At 41.8% G+C, this 12,206-nt stretch overlaps 1 protein-coding gene across 2 annotated transcripts in view; it reads left to right on the top strand.

The window, feature by feature from the left end:
- KCNQ3 (potassium voltage-gated channel subfamily Q member 3) overlaps positions 1–11,457 on the top strand; it is a 359,017-nt gene extending 347,560 nt beyond the window's left edge. The window contains exons 14-15 of one of the 2 annotated variants that reach the window (XM_519963.8): positions 53–137; positions 2,337–11,457. In XM_519963.8, coding sequence (XP_519963.2) covers positions 53–137; positions 2,337–3,071 — 820 coding nt within the window. In that variant the 3' untranslated portion in view covers positions 3,072–11,457. The remainder of the gene's footprint in view (positions 1–52; positions 138–2,336) is intronic. The other variant, XM_016959880.3, reaches the window with a different exon arrangement.
- Positions 11,458–12,206: the final 749 nt, after the last annotated feature.

Here is a 12,206-nt window from a genome sequence, read left to right as displayed (position 1 = left end):
GCATAGCAAAAATAGATATAATGATCTTATAGGAGTGTTCGCTTCTTCTTAGGAATGAACCATATGTAGCCAGACCATCCACATCAGAAATCGAAGACCAAAGCATGATGGGGAAGTTTGTAAAAGTTGAAAGACAGGTAAGTCTTTTCTTCCTCTCACCAAAAACTGGATCTGTGACATTTATTTTCAAATGCCATTTCTTTTTTTTCTTTCTTTCGTTTTTTTTTTTTTTTTAGACGAAGGTTCACTCTGTTGCCCAGGCTGGAGTGCAATGGCGCGATCTTGACTCACTGCAATCTCTGCCTCCCAGGTTCAAGTGATTCTCCTGCCTCAGCCTCCTGAGGAGCTGAGATTACAGGCGCCTGCCACCATGCCCAGCTAATTTTTGTATTTTTAGTAGAGATGGGGTTTCACCATGTTGGCCAGGCTGGTCTCGAACTCCTGACCTCAGGTGATCTGCCCAACTCGGCCTACCAAAGTGCTGGGATTACAGACATGAGCCACTGCGCCCAGTCCCCACCATTGTTTTTCAAAGGGAGATAAGATACTTGAGTACTACTGCCTACCATTCAAAAAAGATATGGAAATCAAATCACTGATTCAGCATTTACTGAGTGATCACGTGCAAGTTAATTAATTGTTCTGAGCCTCAGTTTTCCTCATCTGTAGTATGGGGATTATAATACCCTATTAGGTTGCTGTGAGGACTGAGTTGATACATGAAAATTACCCATAATATTAGCGGGCACAGTGAACACTTGATAATAGCTACAATTATCAAGCATTTCATGGTGACCCCTTAGGAAATGTTAGTGACCTGCCACTGCATGTTGTGTGTCCTCCTTTTCTCAATGTCCAGGCAGTGGGTTGCCTGCGTGAAGAGGCCGGGAGAAGGGCAGGCACAGGTGAGATCCATTCAAGGTGGAAAGAGAAACCCACTCACTCACAGCACCATGCAGCTCACTCTTGCTTTCACAGCAAACAGCTCATAATCTAGCATCATCTGCCTAACTCTACATTAGATAAATGGTACTGCCAGTTTTTCAAGGATCATAGTAATCCTTTTGTTTTATTCAAAACCCTAAATGGGACCCGTGCAGGAGAGGTAGAAGCAAATCTGAATTATTCCTTTTTGTTGTATCAAGAATTTTGTTTTCATTTTAAATTTTAATTTATAATTTCCACTCTATTTCTCAGTGTCTGTTCTCTTGCCTGTGAAATAGAGATAATAATAGTATCCATCTTGGGGGATTGTCATAAAATTCACATAAGTCAATAAAGTGCATAAGACAGAGTCAGATTGTAACTTTTCTAACTGACCCTTGTCAGTTATTATTGAGGCTCAGATGCCATCCTGGCATCTGCTGATCATGGTGCTCATATCCTCACCTGTAAAATAGGGTGATACACCTGACGACAGTGTTTCCTGGTGAGTCGTGAATTGTCAAAGCAAGAACATCACACACGTGTGCACACACACTCATGTATATTCATTCACAAAAGTTCAAGTAAGGTACCAATTTAGGCAGGCAAGAGCAAGCTGCTAGGTAGGGTCTTCAGTTCTGAGAAGCTCAGTTCTTGCTAACCACTGCCCTTGTATTTTTAGGGCTTAAATCACCATGTAGAAGAAACATAGACTAACAGTCCACATGCTTCTGTCTAAGGAAATGTTCCTAAATTGAGAACTCTTGCTCCTTGACCCAGGCAGCATTAGCAAGGCCACTTCCTCCTCTAGGGGACACAGCAGGCCTGTAACACTTCAAAGCATCTCTCTGCTTTCCGCCTTTGCTTCCTAGAAGACCTTGCCTAGGTTTTCTCTAGATTAACATTAATACCTGGTGTGCAAGGCTTGCAAGTAGGAGGCACAAAATAAATTATTAGCTGTTTTTATTATTAAGAGTTGCAAGAATTATCTTCCCTTCTGAAAAGTAAATACAGTATTAGAATATTTCCTTCCAGTCAGGCACGGTGGTTCATGCCTGTAATCCCAGCATTTTGGGAGGCCAAGGTGGGTGGATCACGAGGTCAGTTCAAGACCAGCCTGGCCAAGATGGTGAAACCCTGTCTCTACTAATAATACAAACATTAGCCTGGCATGGTGGCAGGTGCCTGTAATCCCAGCTGCTTGGGAGGCTGAGGCATAGAATTGCTTGAACCCAGGAGGCGGAAGTTGCAGTGAGCCCAGATCGCGCCACTGCACTCCAGCCTGGGTGACAGACTGAGACTTCGTCTCAAAAAAAAAAAAAAAAAAAAAAAAAGAGTATTTCCTGCCAACCAATAGCAACGATCCCCACCCTCAGAGAAAGTGGTAATTCACAGCTCCTTTGATTTTCCAGGTTCAGGACATGGGGAAGAAGCTGGACTTCCTCGTGGATATGCACATGCAACACATGGAACGGTTGCAGGTGCAGGTCACGGAGTATTGCCCAACCAAGGGCACCTCCTCGCCAGCTGAAGCAGAGAAGAAAGAGGACAACAGGTATTCCGATTTGAAAACCATCATCTGCAACTATTCTGAGACAGGCCCCCCGGAACCACCCTACAGCTTCCACCAGGTGCCCATTGACAAAGTCAGCCCTTATGGGTTTTTTGCACATGACCCTGTGAACCTGCCCCGAGGGGGACCCAGTTCTGGAAAGGTTCAGGCAACTCCTCCTTCCTCGGCAACAACGTATGTGGAGAGGCCCACGGTCCTGCCTATCTTGACTCTTCTCGACTCCCGAGTGAGCTGCCACTCCCAGGCTGACCTGCAGGGCCCCTACTCGGACCGAATCTCCCCCCGGCAGAGACGTAGCATCACGCGAGACAGCGACACACCTCTGTCCCTGATGTCGGTCAACCACGAGGAGCTGGAGAGGTCTCCAAGTGGCTTCAGCATCTCCCAGGACAGAGATGATTATGTGTTCGGCCCCAATGGGGGGTCGAGCTGGATGAGGGAGAAGCGGTACCTCGCCGAGGGTGAGACGGACACAGACACCGACCCCTTCACGCCCAGCGGCTCCATGCCTCTGTCGTCCACAGGGGATGGGATTTCTGATTCAGTATGGACCCCTTCCAATAAGCCCATTTAAAAGAGGTCACTGGCTGACCCCTCCTTGTAATGTAGACAGACTTTGTATAGTTCACTTACTCTCACACCCGACGCTTACCAGCGGGGACACCAATGGCTGCATCAAATGCATGCGTGTGCGTGGTGGCCCCACCCAGGCAGGGGCTTCCCACAGCCTCTTCCTCCCCATGTCACCACAACAAAGTGCTTCCTTTTCAGCATGGTTTGCATGACTTTACACTATATAAATGGTTCCGCTAATCTCTTCTAGGATACACATTTATCTGCTGTTCTTACTTTTAATCACGATTGGACCAGTACAGGGAGAAATTACTGATGAGCCATGCTATTTGTCTGTTTGGTTGGCTGGTTTGGGTTTTGGTTTGGTAAGCAGAGAAAGTAGTTTAAGTTATTTCTAGGATCACTGCCCTCTTGTGTAAAACGCTCCAGCAATTAACTGTTTTTGAAAGCAAGGAAATAATTTTCTCAACAAAACCACATTGTGTATCAGTGGGGCTGCCTACTGAGCTAACATTAGGAAAGGAATGAGATAGTCATTGTGTCTCTAAAACAAAGAATTTAAACAAATATTTAAGGCAAAACCTTTTAAAAGCTCTCCAAAAGACCTCACTTGGCCTGATGTTACTTAGTATCATGCCTCAGTTTCCTTATCTGTAAAAAGTGGTGGTAATGCCAAGTGTAGCATTTCTGATGAGTTATGAATTGGCTGGCAGGGAGAAAACACACACACACACACACACACACACACACACAAAGTTAAAATAGTTTCCAATTTACGTAGCCAAGGACAATGGAATTTATCAGAAGTGAAGTGCCCCTCTGGGCAGGAGCTAAGTTCAGTGCCTTTAAAATGAAGTTCCAACTCCCATTTCTTCCCATGATACTGAAGTACAAAATATCCATCTAAAATAGAAATTAAAGTCAAGAAGGCACACAGAAATTATCTAGTCCAAGGACTTCCTTTTATAAATGAAGAATCTTAGGCTCCGGTAAAGTGACACACCCAGAGTCACTCAGTTGTCCCATAGAGAACCAGGACTCAAAAGTCAGGTCTGCCCACTCTCCCTGCCCTTGTTTCCCCTCACCACACCACTCTTCCATTTATATAATGCATCCTAGAGATTGTGTCAAGATATATGACTTTGTGTCACGTGGAAAGCACCCAGTTTATCCAGCAGGAGGGGGATTTCCACTTTTATTGCAAAACATGCTTGCTTGATGCAATGCATTTCAGATCTAGAAAACAATAATGCAAGCAAGCTACATTTACAGATGTGTAAACAGGCAAAATTTCCAGAACCGTCCAATTTTACTTTTCCAAATTTATGGAACCAACCCAGATTTTTTAAATGAAAATACTAAAACCATATGTAACCGTAAGACAAGCTAAAATGTAAGCAGACAGCCTGGGAAGCACTGCCCTACTGTACAGGTGTGATATTAAGCACAAGCCATCCTCTGGCCTCTTATGAGATGTTGTTATTCTCTGAAAAACTTTGATGGAAAAGGTTTCTGTTAGGCTTAGACTGAATTAGCTAAATGACCACACCACAGTATTATTGTATCACTCTTCTCACACACCTAGGCACTGGTTGTGGATAGTTGCCATGGTGACAATCAAGATAATCCAGATGACCTAAACACATGTCTGTATGCAGCTGACACTGCTATTCTCCCTCACAGTCTTGTCAAGAGCCACACTAGCTATGGCAGACGTTTGGTTGATGGTTTCATCATTTCCTAATACAAGAGTCTGGCACTATGTTGGAGAGAGGAATCACTTCCTCAGAGATAGGTTACTTTCAACTCACATGTCAACAGTTACTGTACAAAAAGCTCAGAATACAGTAATGATTAGAGCTTGACCCCTGACTTTAGGAACTTACTTAGAACCAAAGTCCCAGGCCAAGGGCAGACATTGTGAGCAGCAGAAGGGTGTTTTTTATGGAGAGCCCCACAAATGGATGGGTGTAGACCTTGAAGTCTGAGATGGGAAATATACCAGAATGCTCAATGCATCAGACATGAAGCCCCATGGGCTTCCATTTGACATGCTGGCAATCTGAAGGACAAAGGGCATGGGTTATTTGGGCCTTTTCCCCACTCCTTCAATATGGCTGAAAGTGCCAGTGGGGATTACAACCTAAGAAACCCTATGCCCCTTCCTGAGGGCTTGATTATTGAATCCTGATCTTCCTGGAATCTTTCACTTGAGATGATCACCTGCCTAACATCCAACATGTTACTATGCTCTTCTTTATGTACATGAGTTACTGGAAACCAACAATAAAGGAGAGTGAGTCATACTCTCCACATATGCACCAATTAATTTTGTAACTTATTAATATTCTTGAAGAACTTACTATCTTAGGTATTTTACCAATAGATGCATTTTCCAGCAACTCAATGGAGTTCTACCTTAAAGTATTTACCATTGATCCAAAATTGGAGGAACTACCTTAGATTCTTTTAATAACCTAGAAAGGATTGGAGCTTGTGTTATTTCCTAAACCATAGGCAGGCAGTCTAGCTTCCCTGCTGGATCATAAGACCAGGACAGCAGAGATTGGGTTTGTATTGATCAGTAGTAGGGAAGTATTGATCGTCTAACATCTAGTAAGTTGTCTTTATCAGTATAGACATAGACAAAATACATGTTTTATGAATGAATAAATAATAATAACCTTAAGAGCTGTTTTTTTCCCATTTAAGAAAACAAAAAGGAAAAGAGAAAAATGATCTTCTGGAATAACTCTGCTTTGATATTCCCCTTTTGTTCCCCAAAAAATATATTCCAGAAAGGCAAACCAAACCTGCTCAAGTTGCCTATGCACAGACAATCTCAACAATATGGCTCACAGTGAGCAAGCAGAAATTCAGGGTCTGGAATTGAATGTGAGTTATGGGAAGAAACAGTGTGTGCTTTCACAAAGATCCTTTTGTCAGACAAAGGAACAGCATGATAATCCAATGGAACTGGTTAACAACATGACCCAAGATGACATGACCACAGATATACTAGTCGTTCTGAAACTTGCTCAAGAAATTGCAATCGTTTCAGCAGAACTCCATGAAATATTGACAAATTAATTCCATCATCAAACTAGGAGGGATATTATCAGGTAAAACTATGATCTCATGTATGTATTTGGTCTTTCTGGGTCACAATGTGACATGAAAAATTTTAAAGGTCATATTTTAGCAAGATCAAAATGAATTAGATAAATCAACTTCACAAATGTTAAGCGAAACATGATCCTATTGAGCTGAGAAAGAAATACTTGAGATCGTTTGAGTTTTGACTATCAAATGTCAGCACAAAAGCAAATATCAAAAGCTTAAGAAAAAAATTATTTCAGGAAAAGAAAAACACATCAAATTGAGAAAGTGCTATTGAATAACTTTGTTTTTAGAACTGGAAATTTAGGCTTAGTAGACATGACATTGATATTACAAAGCCCTAGTTTTCATGAAAACATAACTAGATAACCCCAAGGTGTATAGGTTAAAATGAACTAATTAATCAACAATTATGCATCCTGTGTCTATTTTGTGCAAGGTACTTCCTAGACACTGTAGTTTAAAAGAATAATTTCCTGTAGAAAAACCTAGTCTAATAGGACCTACTCATAATTTGGCAAAATCATTCTCATAATTCCATGCTACTGAAATGGGGGTGTAATAAAGAAAAAGTCATTTGTTTATTCATTTAACAGGGTTTATTAAGCACCAATATATGCCCAGAACTGTGCAGTGCACTGGAAGTTCAGAGACAGGAAAATCACAGTTTCTGCCATCAAAATGCTAGGAATCTAGAGGTCTCAAACATCAGAGGTCCCTTCAAACTATGTCTACCAGGAAAATAAAATACCTGATTTCATCCCTGCAAACAACTCTATACAGACAGAAATGCTTCCTAGCTTGGAAACTATAGAAAATTGAACATGAAAATGAGAGCAAAGATTCTACATCAAAATGGCAATGATCCAATCAGCCCAGTGAAGGCTGAGTGGGTTGAATGGGGACTTCGAGTTTGGATTCAATGCTTTGAACTTCATAGCTCCAGAGAAGCTGTGCAAAAAGGGGGGATTCTAGGGAATCTGAGGAAGATTGTTGGAGAAACCAGCTTTCTTTCATCTCCTAATCCCTGCTAAGATTGACACCAGTCAAGGAGCTGAGTTACTTTCATTTCATCATGTTGACCAAGAGAAGCTTATGATACAGACTATGACACAGCACCTATTTCAAGAGAAAGATGTTACTCTACTTATGGGAACCTGCAGATCAAATTCTCCTGGGGCAAGAGAAGAAATTTGTTCTGCAGCCTAAGAAGTCAACTGTACTTTGGACAGTGCTGCCAAACACACCCCAGGATTCTCCCACCCCTGTGCTTTCCCAGAAGATGCCACATAGCTGGTATTTGGTTTTCATGAATAACCAAAGATTCTTATTTGCTTCCTGAACCCCAGGCGTCCTTAGGAATTTGCTTCATGTCCTCACTTGTCCTTGAAGGCTTGTTTTCAGGATGAACTTTTAAAGTCTAAGCTGTTTATATTCAAATCAACCCAACGCTATTGTTGCTGATATTATACCATTCCAAACTGAGCCAACTGGCCCCTAAACAAGCCAGCAGGCAGCCCCTCACTAATGCCCAGTTTAGAACATGTTAGGACCAGGCTATCTGCATAGCTTTAGTGGTTTTAGAAGCCAGTAATGGCAGTGTAAAAGACAGGAATCATACAGAGATGACCTGGAAGAAAATTTGAGTTTCAGCACATTCAAAAGCATTTGACTCTTCTGCCGTGTTTTGATTTTCAAGTGAGACAATCAATGTACACACAAAGCCCCTAGTACAATGACTGATGCATACTAGGGACTGTTATTTATGTTATTTTTTTACAGTATGCATGGACTTCATTGTCTCAGTCTTTGGTGTTACTTATGAACTCTAAATTTACACCAAAAAAATTTTTTTTCAGAAAAAGAATCGTGGAGAAACAATCCTAATTATTAAATCAAATGCTTTCACAATTGCTTTTTAAATAAGTACATCTCTGCAAATAAAAATGCTTGCTCTTGCCTACCACAATAAGGAACAGAAGGAATCTTGGAATGAAGAGAGGCAGGAATGTTGGATCTCAGTGGCTGAGTTGTGGCAATTCCATTGGACATATAGTACCAGATGTTGCACCATCTGGATGATGTGTAGGAGATAAAGCCAAATTGCAAAAATAAAGGACTCATGATTTCCCAAGGAAAGTCAACTGTGCATGGTGGCTATCAGACAACACCCTAGCAATGAATCGGGGAACTTGCAGAAGAAAGAGTTAATGCTTGCTTAAACCTTCCCTGGGGAGATTTGTTCCCAGGCTTTCACGGCTTTAACCTCAGCAACCCTGTAAGAAAATTGTGATTCATATTTTGATTTGTTATCATAGATGCAAAGAGACATAATTTCATGGATTCTAAGATACACAGAGCAAGAAGAGATTTTGATCACCGAGAACAACCACCTGTCTTTTTAGATCAAGAAGCAGAAGCTCAGAGCAAAGAACATCACACCACGTCCCTCAGTGATTGAAGCAGTGATTGAGTCACAGAATAAATCTGGAACTCAGGTCTTCTGATCTTTGCTCCAGATGTTAGAGACAAAACTAAAAGTAAAATACCAAGTGAAATCAAAGCATCACGATTGAGCCCAGAACATGAAAAAGAACTTCCTGGCCCACTTGAGAAACTATTAAACCGAACATACCTTTGGGGACTTCTTCCTTTCTCTGGAATAAGATTGATGTTTCCATGCTGTGAAAGACGACAATGTTCCTTCTCCCAGAATCCTGCTGTCTTCAAAAGGCCTAGCAAAAACCACTGCTGCTGGGTGCAGTTGAGAAAGGGAATGAAGAACAATCCCATGGCCATGCAGGCACTCCTCCCCTCCACCTCTCTGCCCTCCACCCCTCTGCCTTCTCCTACCTTGTTCCTTCTTGGTCCTGCCATGTTTGGACTGGTTCACCTTTTTGGCCCATCACTTGGGCTCATTCAGCAACAGTCATGCCTTAGGTTGCATCCTCATCTATAGGCCAATTAAACAGGGTTTCTTCTTGATAAATCCCTATGGTTTTGATTTTAGGAAGTCAGGCATGATTTCTTTTGGGATCTATATGACCCAAAGTGGCCAGTTTTACCAAAGGTGTCCCTTTGCACTGGGATCTCTGGGTCTCATTTGAACACAGCTTGGGTCCTCTTGCCTTGTCCCAGAGAATCCCCATGTTGTCAGGACATAAGCAGATACTCTAGGGCCTTCACCAAAAGCTACAAAGAAGCAAACAGGACTCAACTTAGGACATCTTATGGTTATGTAACTAAGAGATTATTTTAGGAAGTAAACAGGCCTCTGTTGGCTCAAATGAACATCTTCATTGTTAGTTTCCACTTACATTGTTCTCGGGATAAATCTGCCAGAATTTGGCAGGGCTCCCCAGCAGTCCTTGTGAATCCCTGTGGTAGGATGTTTCCGTTCTCCTGAGTCAGGCTGAAGTGAAAGCTCCTAAGAGATATTCAGAAAGAAGGATGGTCAAGTTCTAGAACAACAATAGTTGGCCCAGCAATTTTAAAGATTGTCATTCTACCTAAGCCTTCATCCTCCAGATAGCACTGTTATGGGCTTAAAATAAGCTTCAAGGGAAATAATGAATTTCTTTGACACCGCCAAAAATCGGCTGTATATAAGAATAACTTGAGAATGGCTTACAATGAGGTAGTCAAAAGCCCAGCTCAGTGCTCAGGAATGTATTTGTAATTCCTCTTAGACTTGTCGAATGGACTGCAATTTGATACCTAAGAGTAATAAAAAATGAGGGCATATTTTATGTTAATGTTCCCTTCTCTTCCTCTGCCCACAAAAGTGAGGTCAGGGAAGGGGAGAGAAACTTATCCTAAGCGCTCCTTATGAGTTGCTTGTGACATGATAGCTCTCTCTAAAGTTCATGCAATCCTCATCGCAACCCCATGAGGGAGATGTTATTGTCTCCATCTTATAGATGAGGAAACTGAAGACAAGACCTTGTCAAAGGTCACACATTGTAAGAAGTAGAGCTGCATATTTAACCAAAGCCCATGGACCTGGAAAGCTCATTCTCTCTCCCCCTTCTTCCTCTCAAATCAGGCCCTAGCTCCTCCACAATGCTTCGGGCTTCTACGTTCACTCAGCTTTACAGTAAAATGATCACAGACCCATGAGTTCCCTGGAGAGTAGAGTGATGCCTGGGTCAGCTGTTCCTCTTGTCTGTTCAGCAGGTCCTTTGAGTGGCTTCACAATCCAGCTGTCAGTGGCAGAAAATAATGCCTCATAAATTATTCACCTGGTTCACATTGGAATCCATTAGCTCTCGGGGCTTGGTGTGGCTGCAGATCATCCACAAATGCCCCTTGTTCTCTGCCCCCAAGGAGTTCCTGTCATTGTTTTTAACCAAACAAGTTCAAATATCTCCACGTCTCTGCTGACTCTGGTCTTTTGTCTCTAGACTGTACCTTTATTTCTGAGCTCTGAAATTCTGCAGAAACAGGTGAGTCTATAAAAACATTCTGTGGGAGGCCAAAAGCTCAGAACAGTTGTGTCTCTCTTTCTCAGTATTAAAAGATCAAGGTTTCCCATGGAAGCCAACCTGATCTGGTAATTGGGCCCTTCTATACCCCTCTGAATACTTTTCCAAGGAGGGGGCAGTTCCCACCCCCATAGTTCCCCTGAGGGTTAAGAGTCCAGGTGGTGGCCAAGTTGCAAGATTTGGGGCAGCCATTTTGCCAAGGATCAGAGATTCGCTGTCGGAGAGGTAAAGTCGGCTCTGTGCCATCCTGCAAAATCAACTTAGAAAGATAGGTGGACTTCATCAGATTTGTCAGTCCTTCCTTGTTTTAAAGAGAAAAATGATCTCTGCCTTGCTTCAGATAGGATATGGCTATTTTTTTTCCTTCTTTTTCTAATGTAGCAGTGATGGAAAACACCAGTCTTTGAAGAACAAATGGAGGTTCCCAGTGACATGAATCCATTATATTTGATTTTGGATTGTATTTTTTAACCCCTTTTTATGGCATAGAATTCTGGTGCCTTGCTCCCTGGATTTGTCTCTGTGCTACGAGTAGGCTTTCTTCACATTCTGGCTTACAGGGGAACACAACTATTCCACAAGTGGCCTTTAGTGCTCTTTATAATATGATTTCCTGTAATTTTTAAACTGTATGTGTAATTTATATTCTGGCTCTGTCCAATATTTGAACAACTTTAATAGGTTGATTTCCATATATATTATGCAAATAATTCTTACCTGATTTTTTATGTTCTATCTTAAATAAATACTGCACCACTTATTAATAAATAGACATTTCAGTGATTATGTGGAGGAATGTTATTTGCTTCAAAACAACTTTTATGAGATTGTATTATTTATCATAAACAACACTGACTGTTGCTAACGGAAAAGCTCTAAATATCAACGGCCTAATGCAACAAAGATTTATTTCTTGCTCAAATCACAGTCCAGTGTAGATTGTCTGAGTTTCAAAGAGTGATGCAAGGACTTGGGCTACTGAAGAGCTGGAGTCCTTCACTTCTAGCCAGATTGCCAGGAGGAGAGGCTCTAGAAAAGCCATACCCACATCTTCCTGCCTTGGACTCAAAGTGACTCATCATTCCCACTCAGACTCATTGCTTAAACTCAGTCACATGGTATGGGGCAATCTGCAAGGGAGGCTGGAAAATGTAGTCTTCATGAATGTCCAGCATGAGGAAATGTGTTGAATATATTTCTTTGCTCACCACAAGAATACTATGATTGATCCTGTAGATCTCCTTGTTAGTACTGAGTAATGACTACGTCTAACCCAAGTGTAGTTGTTGCACAGGGAATAAAGTAAGGGAACCACAAAGTTCCCCTGGGAGTCATTGGAGTTACAAATATATATGTGGCAGCAGTTTAATAGCATAAAGTGTTGGCAAGAGTTATCTACTAGTGGTACACATTTCAAATGCAGCAAACAAGAACATGTCTTAAATATTTCTCTATTATCAATTGGACCATTGGTGGGTATAATCCCTTCATAGGCCAGTTTGCCAACTCTGTTTCCTTAAACATTTGGGTAT

This window comes from Pan troglodytes, chromosome 7 (genome assembly GCF_028858775.2).
Source record: "Pan troglodytes isolate AG18354 chromosome 7, NHGRI_mPanTro3-v2.0_pri, whole genome shotgun sequence".
Taxonomy (NCBI): Eukaryota; Metazoa; Chordata; class Mammalia; order Primates; family Hominidae; genus Pan; species Pan troglodytes.
The sequence above is the reverse complement of the archived record's forward strand: the minus strand, read 5'-3'. Positions and strand labels throughout refer to the sequence as shown.